This window comes from Haemorhous mexicanus, chromosome 1 (assembly GCF_027477595.1).
Source record: "Haemorhous mexicanus isolate bHaeMex1 chromosome 1, bHaeMex1.pri, whole genome shotgun sequence".
Taxonomy (NCBI): domain Eukaryota; kingdom Metazoa; phylum Chordata; class Aves; order Passeriformes; family Fringillidae; genus Haemorhous; species Haemorhous mexicanus.
The window spans coordinates 102240126-102255706 of NC_082341.1; the positions used below are offsets into that span (position 1 = coordinate 102240126).

General features: G+C 36.0%; 1 protein-coding gene across 3 annotated transcripts in view; it reads left to right on the plus strand.

The window, feature by feature from the left end:
* RTTN (rotatin) overlaps positions 1–15581 on the plus strand; it is a 78225-nt gene that overhangs the window by 57724 nt on the left and 4920 nt on the right. For 2 of the 3 annotated variants that reach the window (XM_059857439.1, XM_059857448.1), the window contains exons 40-45: positions 96–307; positions 3997–4102; positions 7342–7436; positions 11060–11137; positions 12570–12696; positions 14426–14625. In XM_059857439.1, the coding sequence (XP_059713422.1) occupies positions 96–307; positions 3997–4102; positions 7342–7436; positions 11060–11137; positions 12570–12696; positions 14426–14625 (818 nt within the window). The remainder of the gene's footprint in view (positions 1–95; positions 308–3996; positions 4103–7341; positions 7437–11059; positions 11138–12569; positions 12697–14425; positions 14626–15581) is intronic. The other variant, XM_059857456.1, reaches the window with a different exon arrangement.

Genomic DNA, 15581 nt, shown 5'->3' on the forward strand with positions numbered 1-15581 from the left:
GTGCTTTCTTTGATAAGTCTTTCTGTGTTCTAAAGCATACTTGAGCTTTATTCTTAATGAAATGTAAAAATTTTAATTTTTTGTTTAACCTTTAGATACCATTTCTGATTGTATTCGTCTGTCTACCACATATCCTGCTTTATATGTGGCTAGTTTACAGTTCCTCTCTGTCCTTTTGAACGAGGAAGGAAGAAAACAGCTCCAGGATAAACAGAGTGTATGTCAAAATCCAACTATTAGCTTTCTTCTGGATCATACTGAAGAATGCCAGGCACCAGTAACTCAACTTACTGCTTTAATTATTCAGGTATTTAAAATATGACTATGTGATTGCAGGATATATTTTTGCATTTTTGATTCTTTCACTTCCTTTATATTTAATCCTTTCCTTATTTACAGGTTGGTAGAAATAAGCAAATTATATCTGAAATTTCTGTCTTATTTATTTTCACTCCAGCTTAGTTCTTTTATCTATATTCTTTAGTTTATGTGCAGCTTGTCACTGTAACAATCATAGTGATCTAGGATTAGAAGTGTAGTTTTTTTTTCTGAATGATGCACATTATATAAAATTTCATTTATGATTTCAGTTGTTCTGAAGTCATTGTCTTACAACTATTTTTTAATAAGTATCTTAGTACTATTTTGCTATGTAAAGCATTTTTTTTTGATGTTTATTGGTCATATATTTGATGGCGTGACCAAAAGAATGCTCTCTTCCTATGGATGCTGAATTTTTGTTGAATAACCTTACTCCTACCAAAACTTGTGCTGGTATCTGTCACAAACTTTGTGCTTCTTTCCTGCTCTGTTGCAGCACTGTGGCTCTATTGTATCTATTGGGGCATGGTGTTCTGTCCACTGAGAGCCTGCTGTCTTTCAGGGAGGAAAAACTTCCCAATAGGGTCTTTCTTGGTCTCTCTACAGGCCACATAACCAGAATCCTCTATGTCTTTGGTAATTAACTTCAGATAATTTCAGGGCACAGTGTTTTCCTGTGAGGACATGATTTTCAGGGACTCAAGCAAAGCAGGGGCACTTCTTTCAAATCCCATAGTTTGCTAAATATCCTGTTGTGCTTTTGTATTCATGCTTGCATATGTGCCTGAAACAAAACTCCTTGGCTCTTGCACAAAAAGTCTGGTTGCATGAGAGTATGTCTGATAAAGACATGTTGTAGCAGTCCTCTAATTTCATACAAGTGTACATAACTGCTTATCAGTCTGTGCCAGGGGATGATTCTTATGCTGAGAGCAGAAAGAGTTGATACAATGAAGAATGAACTGCAATGAAAGGACATTAGACATAGTTTGAGTATTGTAAGAGACATCAGCTTTTAACATGCTTTTTAACAGACGTTGCATTGTGTTCATAAAAGAGTTTGAAAGATAGCCTATGCTCTCTGGGTTCTTACAGGGCTGCTCTGATCTCCCCAAAAGGATAACAGAATTAGGAAAGAAATAGCTTCAGTTTCTTAGGTCAAAGTACATGTATTTATTTGCACCCCCTTACAGTGAGTATTGAGAGGACAGTGGAATGAGCCCATGGATATAAAGTAACCTATTGAAACAACAAACACCTAAACAAAACCACCATTAAAAATAAAAAAAGCAAGCCAAAAGATTCTGGACTTTCTTCAGGAGAAACACTTTTAAGGAGAAGCAGTCAAGCAAATAATTGACTAACATAGAAAGGGATAGGAGACTTTTCAAACAAACAGTCATCTCCATTAATCATCCTAAATACATGAAATCTACAGAATACCTGATATATGCAGTGGCAGATGCTAATTTAGTACCCAGTGTACAGGTGTGAGTATTAGTAGACCAGGTCTCAACTTGGAATTCATTATCGCGTACAAGAAATCTAGTAAGTGCACATGCTGACTTTGAAAGGTTTTGGTTATTTTGTGTATGTAAATGTTAATCTTTGTGTACATGTGCATAAGTTCAGAAATAAAATTAAGAAGGAAATCATAATCTATATATAAACTCCCAAATTTTGGCCCTTTTTTTTTCCTAGATATAAAGCTTACAGTATAATAGAAAGACTGTCATCTCCCCTGCAACTGACTTACAGTAGGTGAAGACTAACATAGCCAGATTTATGGGACATCTTAAATTTATTATGCAACATAATTTCAAAAAATAATTCAGTATCCATTCTCATTTTAATACTTTTATTATAGTTTAAAACTATAGAATCTTTTGGCACAAGTCATTATAAATTTCTAGAGTTATTTTTTCCATTCAACTGGTAGTTAATCATTAATTAATTCTTAATTACTTGTGCTCCCTATGCTTGACATAAATTTTCCTTTTTTATTATGAACTGCAGTTCTTGATGGCAAAGTAAGAAAAAAATGCATAGAAGAGCATGCTTCAAGAATTTTGCTAGTGTTCAAGATAAAATTAAGAAAACAGTAAGATAAAATTAAAACTTTTGAAAAAGATACAAATGCAAGATCACCTTAATCATTGGATCAGTTCTAGTCTGCCAAATAATACTTACAGGAAAATACCAAGAGGTTGATAGGGAAACATGTTTTTTGTATTACTAAAGTATTAATGACTATTAAGAAAAAATAAAAACATTTAGCAATTTAATAGGGCAAAAGCCTTTGAGTGGATAAGTCACAAAACCTTCATCTTAGGCTATGCAAGATTGCTGTAATTCAACAATTTTTTCTTTCCTGGCTTGTGTCAATTAGTTTAAACTTTAAGTACCCAGACATCTGAATTTTTTAATTTGAAAAGAGACCATCTCCTGTCAGAACAGAAAAACAATTAATTTACTTCGAACATTCTTGTGTTGCTGTTAGATTTGAGATTTCACACCAGATCTAATAAAAACTGTTGTAGTCTAAATGTAAATTTCTTTTCTGTTGGTTATAAATGCAGAACCCAGTCCATGCTTCAGTGCTTTTATTTGATGTCAGTTTTCTGTATCAATGAGGTGTTGGGATTTTTCTAGTTATTAACTAACTATTCTTTATCCTTTGACCTTCTCAGCCCTAGTTACAGTGAACAGTTCAATAAATTATGGCCTTAGAACATAAATTGGTATTTTATTGCAAATGAAAATTTGAAAAAATTATTAGTCCGTTAATACATGGTGTATGTAGAATTACAATCTGTGAGATATGGATAGGTACTCATGAGATTTCTGTCTAAAGTATTAAGGTTTTCTTAAGATGTATTATTGTCTAGCTTCAAAATATGTCTTTCTCTTTACTATGATCCTGCAACTGTTCTTATCTTCCTATATTTTTCTGATTGCAATGGATGGTGTTTTCTATTATTTTGGATGTCAGAACTGGCATGGTGTTTTAGGGAAAATTGCTAGAGAGACATAATTCTGTAGTGGATAATATATGAAGCACAGAGTGCTCCTTGTCTTTCAACTACCTTGTTATATGACTCCAAATAAATATTCCTTTGAAAACAGAGATTTTACTTAGGTTATTAGAAATGTGGTGATGCTCACAAAGGCCTCACAAAACTAAGACAAACTACCATTTTTCACTGGTTAGTAAGAGTATCTAAAATAACTCTCAGTGATTTTTTTTTTAAGGAATTTCACTGTATTTAATCTCTTCATCATCATTGTGTAGAAGAAAATGAGATTGCACTAGAGGCATATCAGTGAGTTGTCTGCAATACCAAACCTAATCCTGAATATTAGGAAAATAATGGAATGCCAGGGTTTGGAATCTAGGCCTTAGAAAAGTAGAATTTTAAGAAAAGAATAAGAGGAGTGGGCTTAGTAGAAAAAGAAGAAAGATTTAATTTTAAAAAAATTAGTTTAAAAAAACCCCGAAATACTTCAATGCAGACTGACTGTAAACATGAATATAGAGAGGGACAACTCTATTTAGAAATATAGTGATAAATCATCCAAATTAAAATATAGACTCTGACAATCTATTTTTAGGTGTGAATACTGCTTTTAATATGGTCACTTCTTCATTTCAGTAATGAAATTGCATTTTTGTAGGTCTGTGAAAGAAAATCTTCAAAGGATGTGCTGAAAGAAGTTGCTACAAATGCACTGTTGTCTCTGTTAGCTGTCAGTAAAAATGCCCAGAAATGTGCTTTGGAAGGTGAGCATTTCAAAATGTACATTAAGTTATATGTGAATCAAATGCTTGCAGGTGTTTTACATATTACCTTTAGATTGGAATTTTTTTTTTCAAAGCAGAAGACCTAGGATTCAGTGGCAGGTTTTTTTTTCAGATTTTCACTAAGAAATCTTATTAATAATTAAAGTTTTCAGCTGCAGATGAAATATTATGTTACAGACAGTTTAAAAACCTGTGGTCAAGTCACAGGTCTGTGTTGGAGTAAGAAGAGACCTGTTAGCTTTTTACTGCTAATGGTATATTTATCCATTACAAACTGGAGATCTTTCACTGGCAGTATCTTCCAGTACTTGTGTAGGTGAAAGTATGCCCTGTATTTTTAGTTTTGGCTGTACCTGGACAAGAAGAGACTTCTTTTTCTCAGCTTTATTCTTCCCTGGTTCTTTGGTCCCGTATTACAATTTAAGTAGGACTTTCTTCCTTTCGCAGTAGTAAACCAGCTTCTAATCACAGGCTTCTTGTGCCCTCTAGAACATGGGAGAGTGGTGAATTTGCATTTCTCATGCATCATGTGTTTTACACCTTTTGATCTGTCCAAGTGCACTTTGTCTTGGGTGTTTTCCTGTAACTTACATCTCTGTTTTTTCCACTCTGTAACCTACCCTATACTGACATTGATAGCTTAGACAGATCTGCTCAGTGTCCGATCCCTATAGTGGTAGAAAACTCAACTTCAGGTCTTACACTTTTTGCTCTTTCCCAGTGTATTGGTTCTGTACTCAGCCCTTACTTCAGTCAGGCTTCTTCTTCTTTTGATGACTTACTAGATCATCTAAGTTCCAGCTTCCTGTGAAGGCACTTCCACTGCAGGAAGTGCATCATTCTGTGCTAGAGGAGCTGTCAAGCCATTCTTGCTGTTGTGCAACACAGACCTTAGAAAAGAGGAGGACAACTTCTGGGGCTCAAAGCAGTGTCCTGCAGATGCCTGTAGCTCTAGCATCACCTGTTCAGCTCTTAAGGGCTACTTTAAGTTAAAAATGCCAAGTCCTGCACCTCAAAAGGTACAAGCCCTTACAGCAGTAGAGGCTGACTAGAGAGCTGAAAAAAGGGCCTGGTAGGCAGCAAACTGAACGTGAGAAGACTGACAGCATCCTGGGCTGTATTAACTGGAACACAGCCATTAGATCAAGGGGAAAAGTTTCTTTCATCTACTTACCACTCATTAGACTACATCTAGAATAGTGCATCCAGTTTTGGCCCAGTACAACTGTCAACAAACTGGAGAAGAGAAGGCTTTGGGAGGACCTATGAGATTTTGAAGAAGTTGGAGATGGGTTTCTTACAGCAGTGCATGGTATAGGAGGATGGAAAGAATGGGTGCAAATTGAAACATGAGAGTCAAACTGCCTGTAAATAAACATTTGCCCTTTGAAGGCAGTAAAGCACTGCTAGACATAGAGTTCTGTCTCTGTCTTTGGACATTTTCAAGACCATGCAGGGTAAAGCTGCAGGCATTTACCTTGCCTGCCTAGAGCTTGCTCTGCTTTGAGGAGAAGGTTGGGTATATGGTTGGGTATATGACCTCTGGAGGCCATCTCTTCCAATTTGAATTATCCCATTATCATGGAATCATAGAATGCATTGGAAGGGGCCTTTAAAGGCCATCTAGGTCAACCCCCCTGCAAGAATCAGGGACAGCTTCAACTTTGTCAGGTTACTCAGAGTCCTATCCAACCTAGGATAGGGGGTGGGGCTTCCACCATCTCTCTGGACAACCTGTTCCAGTGTTTCACCATCCTCATTGTAAAAAATTTCTTCCTCATACTTAGTCTAAGTTTGTCCCTCTTAGTTTAAAACCATTACCCCTTAAAAAAGGCCCCACTAAAATGTTTGTCCCCATCTTTCTTAAGCTTTTCCTTTTAAGTGGAAGGCTGCTACCCGGTCTTCCTGGAGCATTTTCTTCTCCAGGCTGAACAATCCCAACTCTCTCAGCCTGTCCTCATATGTATTAGATCCCTCTCAGGATTATTGTGATCTGCCTCTGGACTCCCTTTAACAGGTCTTTTCTCTGCTGAGGACCTCAGAGCTGGATGCAGTGTTCCAGGTGGGGTCTCACCAGCAGAGCAGAGAGGCAGAATTTCCTCCCTTGCCCTGCTGGCCACTCTGCTTTGGATGCAGTCCATGATGCACTTGGCCTTCCAGACTGTGAGCTCACATTACCTGACCACCTCACCTTTCATTCACCAGTGCCGTGATTACATCTTGTCAGAGCTGTTCTCAATCCTTTTATCCCCCAATCTGTATTGACAATCTGGAATTGTCCCAACCCAAGTGCAGCACCTTGCACATGACCTTGTTGAACTTCATGAGGTCCATCTGGACCTTGAGCTTGTCCAGGCCCCTCTGGGTGTTGTCTGGGACCTCAGGTGTCTCAATTGCACTGCTTAGTTTGGTGTCACCTGCAAATTTGCTGCAGGTGCACTCAATCCCACAATGTTATTGATGAAGACATTAAACAGTATTGGTCCCAATATGGATCCCTGAGGGATACCACTTGTCACTGCTCTCCATCTAGACACTGATCCATTGACTGCTACCCTCTAGGTGTGACCATCTAACCAATTCCTCATCCACTATCCAGTCCACCTGTCCACATAACTCTCCATTTTGGAAGGATGTTGTAGAGGACAGTGTCAAAATCCTTACAGAAGTCCAGAGAGATGATATCTGTAGCTCTTACCTTCTCCACTTACATAGTCACTCCATCATCTTATACTGACTTAAGACTCTAGATCCAAAGAAAAGAGCCTAACTCAACATTTTGCCCTTTAAGTCACCTGGAGAGTTGCTTTCCTTTGGCTCACCACAGATGCAGCAAATCTGCTGTTGTTAGGGAAAGGTTAGGTAAAATAAATGGATGCCCTAATCTCTTGAAGTTTCACACTTCTAAGGAGCATCATTGAAGATATCCTGGAGCATTATGAGTTATTATCCTCTCCACCCAAATCATCTTCCCCTCTCAATCTTACCTCTCATTCCTTTGGGCATTCCTCTAATGGGACTTTGTTGCAAGAGAACTCAAATATATTCTTGCTCCTTGAGAGCATTCAGCTAGATGCACTTGATCTCGGAAACTGTTTGCTACTTCCTGATATCAAGAAGAGAACAAGGAAATCATTGCCAGAAAGATACTTTGGTTTTTAATAAAACATTTTTGATGGTGAATGTAATTATAAATGTTACTGGTTTTTGTCTTCCAGCTGACCTGATAGACAGCTGTATGGAAAACATGAAGCATATTCATGCACAGCTGAATTTGGATTCCCTAAAGCCTGGGAAAGCACAGAGAAAAAAGGTACCTATAAAAACCAGAACACTGATAGGATAAGGCACTTGCAGCTTTTTTGTTTGTTTGTTTGTTTGTTTTCTTGAGGCAGATGCTATTTGTATGTGTCACAGATGAGACCAAGGAAATAACAGCTTGTAGTGGATCCAGATACTGGAGCTTCCATAAAATTCAATGATTTTAGAACTTTTACCAACTTAATTACCTTACACACTCTTCCACCCACAGGTCTCACTAGATCTCAACTACCTTTTCCAACAGAGATGGCTGCTACTTCAGGAATGTCAGGCAGAAGATCACCTCAGTTCATATTTTGCAGCTGCCCAGTCTTGGTTGTTCTCTAGACAAGACCCTGGGCATGTCCTGGTGTTTTTTTTCCATGCCTCTCTCTGGTCCTCAGGATCTTCTCCCATTTGCCAGATTGTTACTCCAACCAGGATCTTCATATGCTTCTTTTTGGGACCATCTCTTTTCTGGAATCCTTCTTTTTTCCACTAACTTTTCTTTCCAGAACTCCAAGCTTTTGTTTGCCTAAACTCAGTAGTCTACACGCAAAGTACAACATGATCAGCGTCTGAGTTACTGGTTTTGTCTCATGTCTTTTCATTAATTGGAGGATTTGGGACTTCCCACTTTTAGTAGTCTAGGTTATCAGAATTAGCAACTAGTCCATCCTGGCTGAAAGCAGCAAATAGCAGGCTGGTTGAGAGTTCAAAATTCACTTTCAGACACCCACTCACATACACATCTCATCCTTTTGTAATCTGTTGTGCTTGTAATTTATGATATTTATCCTATAGCAAAATCAGAGTATTGTTTTCAAACTTAGTTGGACTTTCAGTCTTGACTTTATGGGCCTATCCAATCCAGCTAATTTTTTCCATCTTGTTTCCACAATAATATTTTTTGGTTTTCTTAAGTTGTTTTTTTCAGTGTCCTTCAACAAGTGCTAGCTATTTAGTTTTGTCTATTTTTGTATCAGTCAATCTCCATCCCATCCCAAAACCAGTTCCATTCTGCTTGTGCATGTAAATAATAGCTTTTTTACTTTCCTATTATCTGGCTTTCAGTTTTATTTTTTTTTCTCTTCTCCTTCGAACTTGGTCTGGACATCTCTTGTCATCAGACTCAACTGTCCCTGTTTTTTAACATCTTGTCAGTTTTGGGTCTTTATAACTTCATACTTGTGGTCCTTCCACTGCCTGCATTCCCAGTAGTTTCTCTCCATTCACAGTTTATTTATTTAGCCTTGTTTTTCAACCTGCCTTCCAGTTCTTCCAGGCTCTCATGTCACCCAAGTCTTCTTTACAACATATAGATATAAATTATGTCTTGCCATCATACAACAGTTTCATAAGATTTTTGTTGCAATCTGCTTGTTCTCTTCCACTTTCACCTAAGAGAATTAATAAAATACAGGCAGTAACCGCTGCTGTCAAGTCTATCTTGTCCACTCCCACATAAAGCATAAATTGCAGAAAACACCTTCCTGTAGGGTATTTCTGCATTGCTTCAGCTAAATAGTATTTTTCTCTAAGGTTTTGATTAGCCTTGGTTTGTGAGAATATGGAATCGTGTTTTATGACAATGAACTCTTAAAAAATTTGAGTTTGACCCTGAGGTTTGAAGGCTACCATATTTTTTATTTTTTCTTGAGATCTCCTAAACACATTCATTTTACCTTTTCAAATGTTGGAGGCTGAAAGGTGTCCTGCCCTAGATATGTCCTATAAGGTTGAAGTCAGCTGGTTCTTTGTAGTTTTGGGTTGAGGAGAAATTTAAAACTTAAATGAAATTGGAGGTAAGGAGTCTCTGAGAAAGTTCAGAAAAACAGTTTATGTTTAATTGAAAATTCTTTGAAAGATTTGCAAAAGATTTTGTGACAGATTTCCTGCTGAGCTGGGACTGTAGGTTGCTGTATCATGTGTAAGTGTGCTGTTCATCATATGTGGTACATAATGACAATTTCATGTGGGGGACATTGAGACATTCCTCTCATGGTAGATTTAGCTGATCATTCACAAAACTGCCCCTTCGCCGACTTCGGGGCACAACCCTCAGAGGAAATTCATGACAGCTTCTTTTCTTTTTTCCTTTCTCTGACTCTTAATTATTAGGAAAAATGTCTTTTACCTAGCTTCATTCTCAAGTCAGCTGAGGTGTTTCACTTGATATTCCTTTTCTTTCACAATAATTGGTGTGATGTTAATAAAGAGCATGAAAAGTATTTAGAAGTAGTCAAGCTTTCAAAAAATCATGTCAAAATAGTATTGTTGTAAAAAGCAAGATATCCTAAAATAAATAAATATAAACAGTGCTATCAATGCAATCCGTAACTTTTTCAACCTCCTAGAAGTTTGTACATTAAATATGACTTGTAGCTTGTGACATTTTAATGCTATTTTACTTATTAACTAAATTAATACATACAGAATTCCTTGAAAGAATTCATGTCTTAGTGTTAGCATTTTTTTTGACTAGAGATGAGACAAACCAGTTATAAAATGTATTTGTAATAATGACTTGTGTGTTTCTTCTTGATCTGCTACACCTGGCTTTCATTAACCTTTTTGCAGTAGGCTGTACTGCAGAGTAGTTAATCTCTAAATGTCATCAAATACATGATTTATGATGTATAAGCACATTATGATTTATAAGCATGCATTGTTTCTTCACCTTGTCTGAGATTTAGTATGAATCCTATTTTACATTTTTGTTCCTTTATGCTTGATAAGACAGGAATAGTATCATGTGGTGAAAAAGCTTGTTGAAATTTGGTGATCTTTCAGAAGTGGTTTAGTGCATCACCCTTATAGGAGTTAGGGCAGCCATCATTGCCCTGTAGTGTCACAGCTCTGTCGAGAACACAGATTCTTTGTTCACTTGTAACTTGAATCTCAGAGTAGCAACTCACTGTCCAAAGGTCTGTATTTATTTTTGTAATATTCTTATCAGGTTGGAAGTTATTTATATCTTCTATATTTATAGTTACAGAAATTAGGATCTTGGGAATATAAGGGTGGATTGGTCTGACCTGCTGTAGAGATCACAGAATATTCTAAGTTGGAAGGGTCTCCCAAGGATCATCAAATCCCGTTCTTAAATGAATTGTCCGTATTGAGGTCAAACCCACAACCTTAATATTATTGACACCATGCTCCAACTGAGCTCATCTCAGAGTCTGAAAGACAGAGCTAATTTAACCTTGTTTTTATCCAAGGAAGAAAAATAAATGCTTTTAGGCAATGATTCATTTGACTTGTCTTAGACGTGTGCTTTAGGATGGAACAAATACTTGGAAAGTTCCTGCCTGTTCTTCTTTAGTCGTAAGTAAAATGGAGCTCAACATTACAGATTTCTGCATTTGGTCACATTGGTGCCCCTAGAAATAGTTGCTGTGGGTTATAAAGAGAGATAAGGATAATTAGTTACTGGTTATAAATGTCTTTAGTAAATGTGCTTGAAGCTAGCTGAGATGAATTCTACATGAAATCAGAAGAAAACTGCTGAGCAGATGTGACCCAAACATTGATACCTTAGATTTCCACTTCTTCTTTTGAAATATCTTTCCTCCTTGTACAAAATTAATTCTTTCTTACATTGATGATCTTCAATTATTTTTCCCTGGATAGGAGGATAACCTTATCAAGGAGTTAAGGTGTTCTATGCAGCTCCTTAGAAATTGCCTCTTTCAAAATGAAGAATGCAAAGTAAGTATTCTTATACTGAAGTAATATGAGCACATTTAATTACTGAATAAAGATAATTTTTTTTTCTACTTTGAAGTTATTTTCAAGCTGGCTAAATTTAAGTTTGATATTAATGGCAAGAAATATTAATATTTCATTATTATTCCCACTTCCTAAGAATACTTCATACATCTATTAGGAACTTAGTGTTCATACCATTGGGAAACATCATCTCCCAATGGTTTCAGATGGCTGTTATCTTTAATATCCACTTCTGCTTTTTGTAAGTCAGTAATTCTAATTTTCAAGGCATACAACATGGAAAATGGATGTGGAGGAAAGTGTGGGGCCACCAGAAAGGCACATAGAGATACATTTTGGATCTTAGAAAGTTATTTCCTCGCCTTACTTTTTTTGCCTTTCTGAAAGACAAGAAAACCCCAAAACCACCCCAACAAAACAAGCAAAACCAAGCAAAACTCAAAAGTCTAAAAAATAATTTGCTATTTATTTTTCTTTATCAGAGTAAAATTGTACTAATCCTCCAAAACACAATTTTGTTTTCATATCCATTTTTTATAAAATCATTTTTCTTGCTCAGAATCTTGAATGTCTTTTAATTTTATTCTTGTTTTTTTCTCTGTTCTTTTCAATTTCTTTCCAACTTCCATTCTGCCTACTTGTTTTTTTTTTTTCTCATGGGGAAAATACTACATTACTTGTTTTCACTTTTTCCTGTGTTCATTCTTTCTGATCACTGTTCTTCTTCTTTCTTATTGCTGATACCATCACAGATTTCTTTCCACTTTCACAGTTTAATTTTTCTTGGCATTTGTGCTATTTATACAACTTGGGCTACTTTTAGCAAATGCGGTGGTAGAACTAAGATTTCCTGACTTTCCAGGAGTGCCCCTTTTCCAGGGCATGTATTAACATCCTTTTTGTATGCAGAACACCTGGGGCTGAATAAGGCATCTGATTATTCCTGAAGTCCCCATAACTTGGTTGGGCCATAATCTCAGCTAAGATTATTGTGGAAAGTTTTTCTTCTTTTGATCTGGATCTGCAGAAAGAATTGCTTGGAGGATTGAAGGAGTTTGCTGCTGATAACTGAAGATTTCTATCATTTGCTCTTTATACAACTGCACTCTTGTATTTCCATGCTTTTTGAGTTCTAATAATTACTTTAGAAGGAGTTGAATAAAACTTTAGAGAGCTCATGAAAAAGAGCACTTGGAATGAATAAATCTTTACTTTTGTTTGCATATCTTTCAGTAATTAAGATAGGTGCTGGTTTTGACTGGTGTAGAGTTAAATTCATTGGTGGTTGAAATGATGGTGTCAGTTCTCCATATAGTCTTTTAAACCATAAGATAAAAATATGCTTTTCTCATTCTGTATTTCATTTTTAAAGGACTGATTGCATTTGAAATTCTTCCTCATGTTGTTGTAGATGGCAGCACTCAAAGCTCATCTTGTTCCTGTTCTGCATTCTCTGTGGCCATGGTTTTTAGCAGATGATTCCTCAATGGAAATAGCTCTGCATTTGCTTTGTGTCTACACTGCAAACTATCCGGCAGGTATGAAAGTCACTCTGTGGTGGAATACATCAAAATATTTTACCAGAATAATGTAAGACAGAAAAGCATAATAAAAGGAAAAGAATGTTTATTGCTACTATGAGAGTAAAGTGTAAAAGCCCTGGTCCATCAAAGTCCATCGAGAGTTTTTATTTTAATACATTCCAGACTTTTGTTCAGATCTGGTTCAAGCTGTTGGTTTTAGCAAGAGTGCAATTGTACTAAAGGATTAAATAGCATTTAATTCAAACCATTATGTTTGAAGGTTTTGTTGAACATCCTGCCAAGCTGAATAGTATATTACAGAAATATTATTCTAGGAATTCTTTAATATAGAACAGTGTATCAGTACTTTGTATGGGTTGTACATCAGTCTTTATTGAAAACATTCTGGTTTTGAAATAGTCAATCAAATTCAATTTTGTATTAAATTTCCTCAATTTATTTATGCCTTGGACTCAGTAGCTTGCATTTGTATATTTTTCATAAGGAATCTCCTTTTCATTTGATCAAACCTTTTATTTCCATTGATAATTATCCCCTCTACTAGAAGCCTGAACTTTCTTCTAGCATGGATTTTTCTCTTTCCATATCCTGGTTATTTAGGTTTAGCAAATCATAAATAATGATGTGCAAGTAGCTTGAAGAGACACAAAAGTGTCTGTTCCTTTCTCCCTGTCAGGATACCATAACTGTTAAAATAAATAGTTTACAGTTAAAATATGACTCTTTTTTTAAAGTTAATGTCTCCAGACCTCAGATGAACTTGCAATTACTTTTTTCATAAATAATTTTTTTAATATGGGCTGAAGAAAGATGTGTATTAGTCAGCTACAGAGTCAAAAATAAAAATGTGGTGTCCTGTCCATGTGCAAGAAATCAAGCTGAAGTGACTCTAGCCTGCATTTTTATTTTCCTTACTGATAAGAGCAAGTGCTCTCTGATCAATCATCGTTTTTCTTTCTGTTCGGAATAGCTGGTTTATGAGGTGTCCCAAATTTACCTGCTCTGAACTGGTTAACCACTCTTCCTCAGTGTAGTCAAAGAAATGCATGTAAATATTTGTCACGGTTAAACATTGTCTCATTTTTGTTTACTTTTGCCACATAAGAAATTACCTGTTTTTGCTGATGGCCAGTGCCACTAAAGAAAAAGACATATATCTATATTTGTGCAGAAGGCATTTATCTATACTAGGTCAGTAACATAGCTGTTCCTGCTGCTGTATTAATTCAAGCTTGTAGCTCTGTAGCATAGGATTGTGCATTCTTCTGTTGTACAATGTAATGACAGCTGCAGACAGTGCAGAAAAATATTCTAAGAAACTTATATTAATCCTTTCAAATTATACAGAAGCATCTTTTTATGAGCCAGTTTCAGAGGATCCCTTCAGATCCAACCTCCAAATAATTGTATAATTAGGTATATGTTCTGGGTTTTAAGGAGACTTTCTGAGATGGAGCAATAGCTTCTTTTAACAGCAGAATCACCTCTTACATTCTAGAACAATAGAACAGCAGATGCCTATTTCAGTAAAGTGCTACATTCAGCCATAATTCTATTCATAGCATGTCTGATTGACTTCAATGGGGTTCAAAGAAAAGATACCTAACAAATCCTTAGAAAAGTTCCATCTCAGTGTTTGAGCAGTTGCACTCTTGGTTCTATAGATTTTTCTTTTAAATATGTATGTGCATTTCTAATATGATACATGTCTCATTGCTTTAAGGTTGTGCTTCACTTTGTTGGGGCAGTGGTGGACAATCATCGCTTCCATCTGCACGAAGTGCAGCTGGCAATTCATTAATGCATTACATCTTGAAATTGGCTTCCCATGTGTCAAATGATAACAGCCCAGTCCAGCAGGTGGTCTTTTCTCTAATATCTAACCTTGCTCTGTCTCATGACTGTAAAGGCATTATTCAGAAGGTAAGTAAATGGTAACCTGTATTTTAGCAATGGATGCAATTTCCTTTTTAATAAGCCCTCAAATTTTAATATGGAGTGTCCTATGAGCATATAGACATGCTTCTGTGGGAATCAAATCCATTGTGTCTTCTCGGTTGTGTTACTGTTCCCTAAGAGCAGAGTGTAATTCAGTTATACATTAATAGTCTGGACAATTTTTCCTAGAGCTTTTTGTAACCTCTCTGTTTCAGTGAGTTGTAACATTTTTAATACCCATATGTATTGATAGCAATCACTAGTTGATCATGCAAGTGAGTACGCTGTAGATCAAGAAATTAAACTTTGTGTAAATCATTAAGTATGCTTTGGGAAACATAACCTTTGTAAAAGTTTTAGGAAAAAACCAATGATTGGATGTTGGATGAAAATCCATTCGTATTACACAAATGTATGTAATGTCTTTCCCTTTTTACATTTTGAATATAGAACGATCCTTACTCTGTTTTATGAAATGTGCTTTGAAAAATCTGTTTGCTGTAAACTTTGATCATTTAAATAAATTCAAACCTTGAGAAAAGTAGATAGACTGTGTAGAAAGTCAACTGTAGTAGTGACATAAGATGAGCTAACACAGCAGAAATTATAAAAAGTTTATTTGTTTGTAGCATCTTTTATAGTAATTTATTAATTGCAAAAATTTCTTTTGATCTCAATTAACAATGTTCAGTTCTTGGACCTAATTACCTGTTAGAAATGTGGGGAGAAATAGATCTTTTTGTGATGCTAAATATGTAAAGCATGGTCGTACCATTGCAAAGTGGCTAATACTCACAATTTTGATAGAAACAGAGAGTTTGAGATCTCTTCTGTAGTAGCTCTTGTGAATTTTTTTTGCTTTTAGTCTCTTCAGAGTTTCACTCTAGTGTGATAGTACTTCCTTTTCTCTCTTGGGCTTGGCTTTTGTAAGTGTAAGCAAT